General features: G+C 43.0%; 2 protein-coding genes across 4 annotated transcripts in view; one reads left to right on the top strand and one right to left on the bottom strand.

The window, feature by feature from the left end:
* The first annotated feature begins 3 nt into the window (after positions 1-3).
* EXOSC8 (exosome component 8) lies at positions 4-13,785 on the top strand. The gene is made up of 11 exons (XM_064441009.1): positions 4-181; positions 3,335-3,371; positions 5,246-5,309; positions 6,926-6,999; positions 7,552-7,597; positions 8,625-8,730; positions 8,818-8,863; positions 9,111-9,207; positions 10,190-10,310; positions 13,012-13,118; positions 13,571-13,785. The coding sequence occupies exons 1-11, from the start codon at positions 165-167 to the stop codon at positions 13,684-13,686; spliced, it is 831 nt and encodes a 276-aa protein (XP_064297079.1). The 5' UTR covers positions 4-164; the 3' UTR covers positions 13,687-13,785.
* The window catches only part of SUPT20H (SPT20 homolog, SAGA complex component), a 35,782-nt gene continuing 35,227 nt past the window's right edge, over positions 13,712-14,266 (bottom strand). For 2 of the 3 annotated variants that reach the window (XM_064440998.1, XM_064441004.1), the window contains one exon: positions 13,712-14,264. In XM_064440998.1, coding sequence (XP_064297068.1) covers positions 14,164-14,264 — 101 coding nt within the window. In that variant the 3' untranslated portion in view covers positions 13,712-14,163. The remainder of the gene's footprint in view (positions 14,265-14,266) is intronic. The other variant, XM_064440999.1, reaches the window with a different exon arrangement.

The raw sequence follows: 14,266 nt of genomic DNA, 5'->3' as shown, positions 1-14,266 counted from the left end.
GCCGCCCGGAGCCACCGGCGCCCCCTAGCGGCCGGGGCCCGCCGGCGCCGCTCCCCTTGATTGCCGCCGCTGTAGCAGGCCGCCCCCGGGCCGCCGGCAGCCGCTTCCGGCCGGCCGGGTCACGAGGCGGCGGCGGCATCGGCACCTCCGGCAGCGGCGGCGCCATGGCGACGGCTTTCAAGTAAGTGGCGGGCCGGCGGCTGTGGTGTCCGGCTTGCGCGCCGCGGGGGTGTCCCGCCGCTCTTCCGCCTCCCCTGTGGCGGGCGCCCCTCGGGCCGTTCCTGAGAGCCGAGGCGCCGCCGCCCCGGTGCCGCGGGGACCGTTGGGGCCTTCACCGCGTTACCGCTGCTGCCCCCGCCAGCGTGCGCCGGGAGGGGAGGGCGCTCCAGCGTCTTCTCCTTAACTGTTACTATTCTCTTTACGCCGCTGCCTCCTGCCGCCGTGCGATGTGCGCGGCGCGGTCGGCAGCCGCCCCTTCCAGCGCCCGGTTGGCGGTAGGCGCTGGCTGAGGGAACCCCGTGTTGCCGGCCGCGGGTGGGTGGTGGGGGTAGCCCGGCGCAGGACGCCTCAGGCCCGGGGCGGCGGCCGCGGTTTGGGGCGTCCCGGTAGGGAAAGGGTGTGAGCAGGCGGAGCGGCGTCCGGCGGGGGGCTGAGGGGGCTGGGGCCCCGGCGTGTGCGAGGGGGCCCCGAGCGGGCTCGGTTTGCTCGGCCTTAGGCAGACACGGCTAAGCGCAGGCATCGGCAAAGCCTTGAGCCGCCTCGTAGGGCGGGGTGTGGAGGAGGGAGAAGAGGTGGGCTGTGGATACAGATATCCACAGGTTGAAACGTGATTCTGAACAGATGTGTGTGGGGGGGTCACAGTGAAGGGCGGCCAGCCAGCCCATCCTCGGAGACCGGCAGCGCAGCTGGGCAAGGCCCCGAGCGATGTATCTGCTCCGTGTGAGCCTCCTCTGGGTGAGGGGTCGGACCCAACACCCTGCAGAGGCCCGCCGGGCTGAACTGTCCTGTGGCTCTTGGGGCGTTAGAAGTGGAGGAGGGCAGCCTTTGACGAAGGGGGAGAGCTAGTTTAGTGAACGGTTACAAGGAGCTTAGAACAGTAGAGAATTCCTGCTCCTTTTGCATTCGTAGAATGGCTTGTGTTGGAAGAGACCTTCAAAGATCACCTAGTCCAACCCCCCTGCCATGGGCAGGGACACCTTCCTCTCGCCTGGGTTGTGCAAAACCCCATCCAGCCTGACCTTGAATGCTTTCGGTGATGGGGCATCCACAAATTCTCTGGGAAACCTGTTCCAGTGTCCTTTCCTCTGCAAGATTTATGGCTTAAAAGTGTGAAATAAGGTTTTGCAAGTCCTCTTACATGAATTGGAAGAGAACAGGCCATGTGTTGGCGTTAAAAACACAGTAGTACAGGACCAACGTATGGGGAATGAACGGGTTAATTCGTGCTTGCCATCATGAGTTGTGATATGTCTATATGTTAGTTTGTATTTTGAAAACTTGCCTTTTCCAGTTGTCCTTTTTTTTTTTCTTCCCCCCCCCCCCCCCCCCCCGGAAGTGCTTATTTTAGCAAAACTGAGAAGGCTTTGTTCAAATATTAATTACACTTTTATGAGTATTTTTTACTTTCATATTCTGTGCTTATAATACCAACACACAGTTTAGTACTATATAACTAATAATAAGCATTATTTCTCAGCTGAAGCACTGCATGAAGCATATTTCTTAATTTTACATTTTCTTAAAGAATCTAAGAAAAACATTTCAAGACTGTAAAATTGTTTGAAACCATTTTGTGCATCTGGATGCAGTCAGAATCACAGAATGGCAGGGGTTGGAAGGGACCTCTGGAGATCATTGCGTCCAATCCCCCTGCTTGAACAGGCACTCCTAGAGGAGGGGGCACAGGGACGCGTCCAGGTGGGTTTTGAATGTCTCCAGGGAAGGAGACTCCACAACCTCCCTGGGCAGCCTGTGCCCCTGCTCTGTCACCCTCACAGGAAAGAACTTTTTTCTCATGTTTAGGTGGAACTTCCTGTGTTCCAACTTGTGCCCATCGCCCCTTGTCCTTTCACTGGGCACTAATGAAAAGAGCCTAGTCCCATCCTCTTGACACCCACCCTTTAGATATTTATAGGTACTGATGAGATTCCCCCTCAGTGTTCTCTTGTCCAGGCTGAACAAACCCAGGTCGCTCAGCCTTTGCTCAGAAGATAGATGCTCCAGTCCCCTGATCATCTTGGTAGCTCTCTGCTGGATTCTCTCCAGTAGTTTCCTGTCTTTCTTGAACAGGGGAGCCCAAAACTGGGCACAGTACTCCAGATGTGGTCTCACTAGGGCAGAGTAGAGTGGGAGGGTAATCTCCCATTGAACTAACGAAGATTTCAGACACTAATAAAATTATTCTTTCTTCATTTACTCAAAACCGTTTCACACCCTTGTCTCAATAAACACTCCTTTTGAATTAAAACTAATAGTCAAGGTTACTGAGGTGAAAGCTAGCAGTTTGTGTTAGATGTATGTGCAGGTGTCATGGTTTTAGCTGGGATAATTTTCTTCACTGCAGCTGGCCTAGTGCTGTGCTTTGGACTTAGTATGAAAATAATGTTGATAACACACTGATGCTTTGGCTGTTGCTGGGTAGTGCTTGTACTAGTCAAGGACTTTTCCAGCTTCCCGTGCTCTGCTGGGCGCACAAGAAGCGGGAGGGGAGGGGGCACAGCTAAGAGAGCAGATTCAAACTGGGCAAAGGGATATTCCATATCATGTAACATCATGCCCAGTATGTTAACTGGGAGGAGCTGGCGGAGGGAGGGAGGCAGCAATTGCAGTTCGGGGACCAGCAGCATTGGTTGGCAGGTTGTGAGCGGTTGTATTGTTTGCATTTTGGGTTTTTTTCCCTTTTTCCCTTTTCCTTTTTATCATATTACCATTATTGTTATTATCATTATAATTTTATTTTAATTATTAAACTGTTCTTATCTCAACCGGCAAGGTTTTTTTCTTTTGCTTTTGCTCTTCTGATTCTCTTCCCCATCGCAGAGGGGTGGGGGGAGTGAGTGAGCGGCTGCATGGTGTTTAGTTGCCAACTGGGGCTGAACCATGACAGCAGGCAGGTTCCTTGTAAGGAAGAAGCGTTTTGGAAGTGAATGTGGGAAAATATCCTTTTCTTAGATCAGTTTAGAGTTTCCTCATTTTTCTGTAACCATATTGTTAAGTGGCTTTGCCAGCCATCTTGATTCTCAAATTATTGTAGGTTAGTGCTTGCTTATCTTTTTTTGCTGTCTTATACCTACTTGAGTGCTTGCATGTGAACTTCTCTTTCTATTTATTTTAGAACAGTGGAACCATTGGAATATTACAGAAGATTTTTGGTGAGTGAAACAAGATATGCATTTATAAATTGCTTTTAATAAATTTTTCCTTACTTCTGCTTTTTTCTGTATGGAAACCTGAAACTATAAGGGAAAACCAAAAACGCACTGAGCAGGGGAAAAATAATCATACTCTTCAGAACCTGTTTTTCCATCTGTCTGTGGCATTGATGCTGCAGCAGGTTGTGTCCCTGGTCAACTTGATGGCTAAACACTTATGCTGGCCTTGAAAGTTATTTGCACTTAACGAACACTACTTAACAAAGTTAATGCGAGTTAAATTTGACCAAGGCGGTGATGCGTGTTTGTGCCCAATACAAAATTGTGTCAGACCAGGCTTTTGGATGCTACTAAAAATGACTAACAGAGAATACCGCTGCTAACCATGCTCACCATAACTGAAGGAAAAACACTGACTTTTTTTGTATATTAAATTAGTCTATCCATTACTATGGTAGGATTGACTTAGAAATGGGTCCAGTATTATTGCAGTAATTTTTGGTTCTTATAATTTGTCATAGTCCGCTGTTGGGTTGAACAATTTGGCAGAGGTTAAACCCCTTTGCTTTCCAACCAACCCTAGATAATTCTGGGAGTTTGGGGGTGGCTGGGCTTAATTTCTGATTAACTCCAATGTGTTATCATACCTACGTTCCGTTTACATTCTCAGAAACAGAATTAAGACTCAAAACAGGCTCAAGTACCAAGGCACATTATTTGTCCAGAAAACAGATACAGGAGAGAAAAGCAAAGAAAGAGAGAAAAAAAAAAAAAGGTGAAAAAGGGAACGAGAGGGAGAGAGTGGGACTGTTGCGATAGCTATCACCATGGATCTGCGGCAGTCCATCCAGTCCGGGCGGGGAGTCTGGGCATCCGATGCATCTTTGAAGCCAGTGGAGGGGAGCATGTTCCAGATTGTGCCCCCCATCATCTCTGCTGGTTCCCCCTTTTATAAGGTTACTCTCTTGCATAGTCAGTAACTGTTCTGCACACCCCCGCCTCCCACTCGGCAGTGGGGCGCACACCCAGTACTGTCACTAGAGGTGCTTGAAAGTTCTAGAGGGTCTGAGCACCCCCAAACATGTTGCCAGTCCGCCTTGGGCCCGGGCGTATGCGTGGAGGATGAGTACTCCGAGGTAATGGGGCGCACATTCCTGTTGGGTCGACCTTGGTGATTAAACTGTTCTGTTCAGCTGCCGTAGTGATCAGGCTTTAGTAGTGAAACTTGCCTGCTGACAATGCTGAGACAAGTTTCTAATCCCTGACATAACTGAACCAAAAATCTTTGCTTTTGAGAAGCTTGACATTGTGATGAATAATAATTCAGATCTAACACGATGGTGAACTGGGGCAATCTCTAACTTAAGGTTCAGGTATTGTACAGCTTCTGACTGACAGTATCTGAACACTGGGGTGTTTGGGGGCGTGTTTTGCTTTGTTTTTTTGCTTTAGTTCACTCTAATGTTAATTTTAAGGGCTCTGCTAGGTGGGGGTGGGGAAGAGGGATTGCCTGCAAAATCTAAACAATGCAGACAGGTAGAAACTCTCATGTTAAGGTATTGGTTAGTATTCACTCTTGGATGATATTCTGAATCTAGCCTGTAGTGCTTACTCTTGAGACAATCTGTTGTTATATTTATTTTCTAAATAAATTATTGTAAATTTAAAAAAATAGGGTTTTTGCTGGCCTACAACCACAAACTAAGTATCAGTTGATGAAAAGCTGGCTAGAATGTGATCAAATTTTTCCCTAGCATTTTTGTAACTGCATATTTCTGCTAAAAAGAAGAATACTATTTTATATGAACTTGTCTAGCATTGGTGTGTTATCTAATAAAATGTTTTCTGATTTGAGCTTTGTAATTTTTGTTTAGAAAGAGAACTGTCGACCTGATGGACGGGAGTTGGGTGAATTCCGGGCAACAACTGTCAACATAGGTAAGTGGTTATTTGGAATAATAATAGTAATGGGGGAGGTATTATTAATCTCATATTATAATAGTTAGTGACCCTAATGACTTGCTAATCAGTTTTCTTGGTGCTTACATTTTGAAACAAGAAAAAGGAAAGATTTTTATTTATAGTTTCAACAAGCGTTAGAGGGAATGCATGGTACAGTAATATATTTGAGCACTGTTATTCAGTTCTCCTGGGCTGATATGCACATCATAATTTAGGTGTTTGTGGAAGCTTGTCTCTTTCTAAGATCAGCAGCGTATGTTATAGATGCCAAAGGCAATGTCTAGGCATATACTGACAAGCCCAAAATTGATGCCCTAGCATCTTGAAAGAGAGAGTGACTCCTGGCTTCTGCTTTGTTCTAAGCTTGATGAGCACCTGTCTCAAACAGAGGCAAGATACCTTTTACACAGTGAGCGGCAGCACCTTACCTGCCTTTCTTGCACCTTGTAATTTCTAAAAGTAAAATACAGGTTAGCGTACCACCGTGGAACAGTTGCTGATTATTGCTCAAACTTGACACTGCAGGTCTCTTCCATTACACTACACTGCCTTCTAATTAGGTCTTGCTGTAAGTCAGCTGGAAGGTGGGCTTATGGTAACCTTCTGTGATTTCTGGTTTAAACAAATACCTCAGGGATCAATACTGGGTCCAGTCCTGCTCAGCATCCTCATTAATGATCTGGATGATGGGGAAAAGTGTACCTTCAGCAAGTTTGCAGATGACAACAAACTGGGAGGAGTGGCTGATATGCCAGAGGGTCGTGCTGCCATCCAGAGAGACCACAACAGTCTGGAGACATGGCCTGATGGGAACCTCATGAAGTTGAACAAGGAGAAGTCTGAAGTCCTGCAACTGGGGAGAAACAACCGCAGGCACCAATATATGCTGGGGCCACCTAGCTGGAAAGCAGCTTTGCATAAAAGGACCTGGGTGTCCTGGTGGACAACAAATTGAACACGAGCCAACAATGTGCCCTTGCTGCAAAGAAGGCCAATGCTATCCTGGGCTGCATTAGGCAAAGCATTGCCAGCAGGTCGAGGGAGGTGATCCTTCCCCTCTGCACAGCACTGGTGAGACCACACCCGGAGTGCTGTGTCCAGTTCTGGGCTCCCCAGTACGAGAGAGACATGGGCATACTGGAGAGAGTCCAAGAAAGGGCCACAAAGATGATGCAGGGACTGGATTGCCTCTCCTGTGAAGAAAGGCTGAGAGAGGTGAGACTGTTCAGCCTGGAGAAGGTGACTGAGCACTGGCACAGTTGCCCAGGGAAGTGGTTGAGTCTCCATCCTCAGAGAGATTCAAAAGCCATCTGGTCACAGTTCTGGGCAACTAGCTCTAGGTGACCCTGCTTGAGCAGGGGGTTGGACCAGATGACCTCCAGCGGTCCCTCCCAGCCTCAACCATTCTGTGTGTTTCTGTGTGACTGACTGTTTAACAGAGAGATTCTGTTCCCACCCTGGATTTATTGAGACTTTGGTTAGCCTGTCTTCAGTATAAAATGATGGAAAGTAAACACTTTGGGAAGATGGATTTAATTAAGGCCCTTTGAATGGAAGAATACATTTTATTGAACAGCCCTTTCTATCTTCAGGTTCAATTACAACTGCAGATGGTTCTGCCCTGGTGAAGTTAGGAAATACTACGGTGATTTGTGGAGTTAAAGCGGTATGGTTGGTTTTTGTTTCAACTTGGCTGTTAGCTGAACTTGTGCATTTGTAACTCTGCAAGAGATTCATTATAAACACAATAATATGCCAGTCAGACACAGTTAGTCTTTCACCTGAGTTACTTTCAGATGTGAAAGTTAGTATATAATTTGTCTTATCCTACCTGTATAGTCTGAGAACATGTATTTTTGTGGGGAAAGATATATACAAAAACAAAGTCTTTGTTATTTCTAGATGAAAGTGATGTAATTGAAGAGTTACCAAACATTGATCAATAAGTGCGTTGGCAATTAGTTGGCTGGACTATTAAGTGCCTTATAGCCTCAGCTTTACTGCTGGCCTGCCACGACCTATGAGACAAATCACTTCACATCCCCATATTGAGTTTTCCTATAGGAAAAATACAGACAGGGACTGATTAAAAATGGCTTTTGTGAATCTCATTGTAATGATAAATGGGAAGAAAATGACCACTTGTATATAGAATAGGTGGAAAATATTTTTGTACAAAATTCAGCTCTTCATTTTTGTCTTTTTTTTTTTTCTCCAGGAACTTGCTGCACCTGCAGCAGACTCTGCTAATAAGGGATATATTGGTAAGCTTTTCAGTCTGGTTCTTACTCAGATCTTGCATTGCTTCAGTTAAAAGACTGTAATGATGGGACAGATTGAGTGTGTTGTGAAGACTTCTTAAAAGAATGAATGTGGGTAAAATTGTATTACGTACCTTAAAATCAGTTTCCAAATTGACATAGAGGAAGTGGTACTTGGGAAACTGCAGAATTCTCTGTGCTCTGCTTGCGAGTTTTCCATGTAAAGCTATCTTCTTATGGCTGATTCCAGGCCAGGCTGAAAATAAAGCTGCAGCAGGGGGAAGTATGTATGTTAAGAGGGGTAAGGTAGTTCATCTATAGAAGATTGTGGCGTGCAAGGTTGCGCAAAGGCACGTTAACTTTTGTCTTGGAGTCCCAGTAGGCAAAGAATTTGACTCTTAAAAACAGTGAAATAAATCCTGTGTATTTCTCGAACTGTAGAAGTCCCAGGGGTACATCCTCACTCCTGTTTGGAGTTTCTTTTGAAATAAAATAATTCAGTGGAACTAAGAGTTTAGACTCAATCCCCTTTTTATAAAGCATCTCCAAAGTATGTTGTTTTCAGTAAACTTGATCATGCTTAGGCTTTTTTTCACAAAAGTTTAGACCTGAAGCAAAAACATGCATAAAGCATCAGGTTTTAATGGTTGATGGAAAGCAGATATCATGCCAGTAAAGTCAGGCAATGGGATGAAAATGCTGCTGTTTCTTGATCTACTTAAGGATGCTTAACAGTTAAAGCAGAGTCTGTGTGGGGGTCATGATATTCGTAGCAGGATTACAAATGGAAAAAGGTAGTTAGGAGTATGTGTTTCTCTGGAATATATATATCGTTTCTGAGGACAGAGTTATTTAATACAAGCTCGTACATAACTCTGTTTTAGAGGGGAGAAGTAGGAAGGCTTTATTGAAAAATTCCTGCCTTTTACTTGAGGTCAATAAAATGGTATTAAGAGTGTGTATTATTTCTATTTTTGGTATCCCATTGCCTGCTTTCTTTAGTTTATGACTAATGATTCTTGCTGCCTAGTTCCAAACGTAGAACTACCATCCCTCTGTTCAACGAGGTTTCGCTCTGGACCACCTGGTGAAGAGGCTCAAGCAGCGAGCCAGTTCATTGCTGATGTGATTGAAAAGTAAGAATCATCTTAATGCATTTAAAACACATAGAATTCTGCAAGACAATTTTCTATTTCCTGGTTTACTTTCTCATTTCATTTCAGTTCACAGATGATAGCGAAGGAAGATCTATGCATTGCAAATGGCAAGGTAAGTTGTATCTCAAAATGAAGATGGACATACTAACAATATCACGGTGTTGAGATGTTAAAGAAGGTATTTGGGGTTATAGGTTGTTTTGCTTTTATGTTTTAGTCTTTGTAGCTTGGTTTACATCTGAGGTGTAAAATATGTATGATAGAAATAAGTATCTTTTCATGTAGCCAGCATTTTCTTAGATATTGCACAATTTGCTTAACTGCTGTAGTATCTCATATGTGCAAACCTTTTTTGATAGCTTGCTTGGGTGTTATACTGTGATATCATCTGTCTGGACTATGATGGAAACATTTTGGATGCCAGCACCTTTGCTTTATTGGCAGCATTAAAAAATGGTAAGTCTTCTCTAGAGCAAGAGACACACTCTGATTAGTGTAGTTTGGAGAAATAAGATAGTTTTGAATCATCATGAATAGGTAAATTGTTCACAGTTCCTTAAGACTGCTTTTTTCCTGTCATTTGAGTGCTAGATCACTAAAACACAAAGTGGAAGTGATGGTATGGATGCCATAGGTGTGTTAACACCTGGGGAGCAGGATCTTTTTGTATGTGTATTACTGCTCTCTCATAAGACTAATAGCTATCTGGCATGTGCTGTTCTGTGTCAGAGATCCGAGTCTTTCAGCTGTGGTTATAAACCATCTTAATGTCTAGATCAGGGTCTTACCTTGTTAATGCATTTTGTGTAGCAGAATAAGTTGTTGGGGGCTTTGCTTATTTGTCACGACAGAATATTCCTAGCTTAATGCATTGTAGTTTGAAAAAACTGTTTTCATGCATGCAACGTATGGATTGATTATTGACAGGTATGTGGGTTGTAAATGCACGTAGGAGGCAGTATATAGGGCAGCTTACAGCAAGGCCTCCTTTTTTGAGTTGCTTGCCTCTGCATTCCTAGAGCTACTTTGCTCTTGATTTTCTTGTTTCCAACACTGTATGGGTTCTTAAGATCAGATTGCATGGATTTTTATATGTCCCATAGGCTTTTTTGGGAAAAGTACTTTTTGTTAAATATGACTCTAAAGGTATTGGAATTGTAGGGTGTTTTGGAAGCAGAAAATGCTTCTCTGTAAGGAAGAATGTTGGCTTGAGCAGAATATTTTCTCAAATGTATAGTTCTATGCTGAATACTTTCCTCAAATTCAAGAAATTTTTTGTACAGAACACCAGTAATGCAGCCAAAACTCTACTCTGATGTTTTCAGTGGCTTACCAATACAGTAGAACAGCTTAAATATTTCAGTAGTCTTGGACATCTCTAGGCCTACTAAAACCAGCAACGTTTAATATTATATCATTGTCATTTTCATCTCTTCAGTACAATTGCCATCAGTTACTCTAAATGAAGAAACTGGTTTATCAGAAGTTAATCTAAAACAGAAGAATCCTTTGACTATCAGAAAGCATCCAGTTGCCACATCATTTGCTATATTTGATGAGTAAGTTCATAACTGTTTTGTACTTATGAAAACTTCTTTTACATGTGTGTAAAAGAAGTGAAAGACGGGGTGCTACCAGTCATGTTTCTGCCCTTCTGCTAGTGAAGAACGTGCAGTTTCAGGCAGCGCTGTTTCACTTGATCTGAAATCCGCAGCCTCTCTTGTTGAACTGGCCTGTAGTTCTGTGATATGAATGAGCGCACAGAACAAAATGAAGTCTCTCCAACTTCTTCCTGTGACTTAAAGCAGAACCGGTTCCCAGCCTAAAAGATATGCTTTGAAGTACGGGAATAGGTATTGGTTTATGCTTTTGCAATATCTTTGAGACGAAAGAATGTTACCAATGCAGTTAATGTTTTAGAAGCCTGTGTAAATAACTGATATAAAACATGGTAGTTTTTGAACAGTTTATACTAAGGATTTAGTGAGCAGAGGAATTAAGAAGTAATGGTCCCATCAGAACAACAGAACCTCTGGGTGACTGAAAACGTAATTACCCAAGGTGAAGTATGACCAGTGCTCGTAAGTCATTGTTTGTGTAGGTAAAGAACCCGATTATGAGAATTCAAAATAATGACACCTGGTAACATGACTCCTCACCTGAAACTGTTTACTGTCTCTTCATTAGTCCAAGTATGTTAAGTATGCGATCTGCTGCCATTTATAAGAAATGCAGTTATTTATGATGGTATCCATTTGAAAAGCAGATAACCACAAGCAAGATGATGCTCACTGTGCTGTGAATCTGATTTAAGATTTAGGTATATTTAGTGATATGGGGGGTTATGGCATGTTACTCTGTATTCACAGGAATGATTAATGAGCCTTTTCGTTCAAATACGAGATGGGGTTGAGGGAGCACTAAACTCTGATGTTGACCAAGTGATTACCAAAATGGATCAAAGCGGAAGGTTACCGGTACTTCAGAGTGCTCCTGTCAGTTGGTTTAATACCAGTTCTCGTGGGTCTGATGTTTGATGTAGACTGAAAGGGAGAGTTTGGACAGCACGATAGGCAAACAGTTGTCAGTAGGATATTACCTGTACGCAAATCACACGTACTTACCAAGAGACAAAAAAGGTGCCTTTGGAAGAAAGCTTTCAGTGACAGCCTGCTGGGCTTTGTTCCCTTCACTGAAACAGACTGTTGCATCAAACAAGTTACTTAAGTCTCCCTTTAGCTCCTAAAACTAAATATTGAGGGGGTGTGTGCCTGTGTTGTGTGGTTTGGGGTGTTCTGTGGTTGGTTTGTTTGTTGGTTTTTTTTTTTTTTGTTAACTCTGGTTTATTAGTTTTTCTACAGCTGTTGACACAGCCCTCTAAATAGCATGCTTTACATACTCTGGCTTCCAGAGACATTTTTCATCTGCATAAAAGCCTCCTTGAATAAATAAAACTTCTGGGTTGCTGGATAGCATGGCCATGGGTGAGGAACGCTGGTGCAGAGCGCTGTGCAGCTCCACGGCTGCCTCCTGTAGAGTCAACCTGTAACTAAATAAGTCTGACACATCAAACTCTCGATGCGTGCCAGGCCCGTGTCATGCAAAGGGCCGATGCTGCACAGTGCACGTGGGTGGATTTAATGAAGCCATGTTTTTGAGTAGCGAAGGTATGGAGTGATGTGTTTGTTACGCTATTGCTATTAAATGGCAATCTGAAGCTATTGGTGAAGTTTTAAATTACCCAAAAAAACTTTAATTACGCATTGCATGTGAGTTTGAATTGAGAAATTCCATCTGTTTTGTGTAATTGGCTCCTGTAGCCTTGCTGCTGACTCCCCATCTGCGAACTGGTCACAAACATCGCGTAGTTCAGGTGTACTCCAGCTGCTAAATTGAGTTTGATTACATCAATACTAAATTCTAATTTAACAGTGTAAACTGAGGCTTCATAAAAACTTCAGCTAAAGTCTTTCCTGTCATGGTACCTGCACTTCAGCCGAATGTTTGGCGTGGCAGTGATTTTCTTTTTTAAAAAGAAAACTAAGGCTGACTGGTGGTTTTTTGGCTTAAGTTCAAGTTTTTCTTGTTGTGCAAAGTTAGCCTACAGTTTAGATCTTTTTTTCTCTTTCCATTACTTTGCTCTATTTTTAACTTATTAAATGGTTCAAAAATAACAATATTTAATCTCTGTTAATGGGCTACATCATGTGATGTGCAACAGCTTATTTTGGGTGCCTTAAGGAACCCAGTAAAGCTTAACTTTTCCCAGTCTGTGTGGTGTTAAGAGTTTTTCCACCAAGAAACTGAGAACTACTTTGGTGTATTTATCATTGGAAATGAGTTTTGCCTGAAGGCCTAGTAGAGGTAAGTGCAGCCTACACCTAAAACCACCACCATTTTCTCTGTGTAACTATGAATGAAGCAACTGCATATTGCAGATAGCAATTTAGTGACATTTTCCTGCAATACATGGGTGTCACAAATCTGTGAAACTTAGGCATAAAGCTGTATTTTCAACTGCTAGTATTTTAAACCCTATGCACATGAATATGTGGAATGTCCTACTGCATTTTTAGTGTGTGTGTGGTTTTTTTTTTTCCTTAAATTGGGGCATTTTGGTAAGAAAACAGAGAAGCCTGAGCAATAGCTCCACCTACAAGTATTTTGTAAGACTGCAGTAAAAATTAATGTTACGTGTACTTTGCAGTAATATTAATGGAGCGACATATACTGATGTGTCTGCGTATGTTCTTTCACAAGCACATTGCTCATTGTTGACCCAACTGCTGAGGAGGAAGACTTGGCGACTGGAACAGTAACTATTGTAACTGATGATGAAGGCAGACTATGTTCCGTCCACAAACCAGGTACTTCCAAGTTTATTACACAGGAACCTACGGAGGTGACAGTCTTTTCTTGACCCAGATGTTATGTACGTGCTTTTCTTTGTAAAATGTGGGTGTTTTATGGTAACAGGCTGGCTGCTTCTGTGCTTATTAAATGACTTGCTCTTGAAATTAATTTTGGAAAGGGTAGCGTGACTGAAGCGGGAGGTCCCCAGGATTGCTGTAGGTCCCTTCCAGCTGAAATAGTCTAGTCTGTTTGACGGTCAGAAGTCGCAGCTTGACCTACATACAGCAAAGGACAGATTTTGAGCACGTCTCCTGTTGTGCCTCCAGTTTGCTTCTGTTTTCTTTGCCTGAGGCTAGAGTTGGGGAAGCTGTTGGCCGTGAGAATTACTGCATTACTTAGTACTCTCATTTGGAAAATGCATTTAGAAACACTTAACTAAGTATAAACTGTTCCCTTGAATTTTTAGGTGGAAGTCCTCTTACAGGAGCCAAGCTTCAGGACTGCATCACCAGAGCAATTACAAGACACAAAGAAGTAAAGAAGCTGATAGACAAAGTAATAAAAAGTATAAAGCCCAAGTGAACAAAAGGAGAGGTCTTTTCGAAAATGGATTTGTAAAAATTGTATTTGTTACAGTGTTCACAAACCTTTTACACTAAATAAACAAATACCAGTACTACATTTACAAAGTTCATTTTTTTTTGAAAACGCTTTTCACCCTTATCCTATGTACAATGCTGCCGAGTGGTAAAAAATACAAGATAGAATGTTCTGTTAAAAAATTAAGTGACTTAAGGAAGCCAGACCCTGCTTTTATAGATGAAATCTCTAAGTTCTGTAGGGTTGGCTTCCAAAAACAGTTAATTTATTTCAATGTAATGTCAAAAGTTTATTTTCCACCAGTAATGTAACGGATTTGTTTTTAAGCTTTCTCCTTTTTAATCTGGAAAAGAAAAAAATCCCCTCTGAATCAATTATTTTTTCATTTAGAGGGTGGGGAGGACAAAAAAGGCAAGTAAGTCTCAGGATTTTGGAGGGGCTGGTGTACCTCTTTTCCTTCTACTTTTTGAGTGGCTGCCTGAATGCTGTTGATGATGCAGGTGAGCTGCTTGCGCTGCTGCTGCTGCCATAGCCATTTGATGCTGCAAGAATCGCAACTGCT

This window comes from Phalacrocorax carbo, chromosome 1 (assembly GCF_963921805.1).
Source record: "Phalacrocorax carbo chromosome 1, bPhaCar2.1, whole genome shotgun sequence".
Classification (NCBI taxonomy): Eukaryota; Metazoa; Chordata; class Aves; order Suliformes; family Phalacrocoracidae; genus Phalacrocorax; species Phalacrocorax carbo.
Note: the sequence above shows the minus strand (reverse complement) of the source record. Positions and strands in the feature narration are given on the sequence as shown.

Bases quoted from the DNA above. Each gene is read 5' to 3' on its own strand.
- EXOSC8 (XM_064441009.1), top strand. The intron at 5,310-6,925 runs GTAAGTGGTTAT...TTCTATCTTCAG, and splicing joins GGCAACAACTGTCAACATAG to GTTCAATTACAACTGCAGAT. The intron at 7,598-8,624 runs GTAAGCTTTTCA...CTTGCTGCCTAG, and splicing joins TGCTAATAAGGGATATATTG to TTCCAAACGTAGAACTACCA.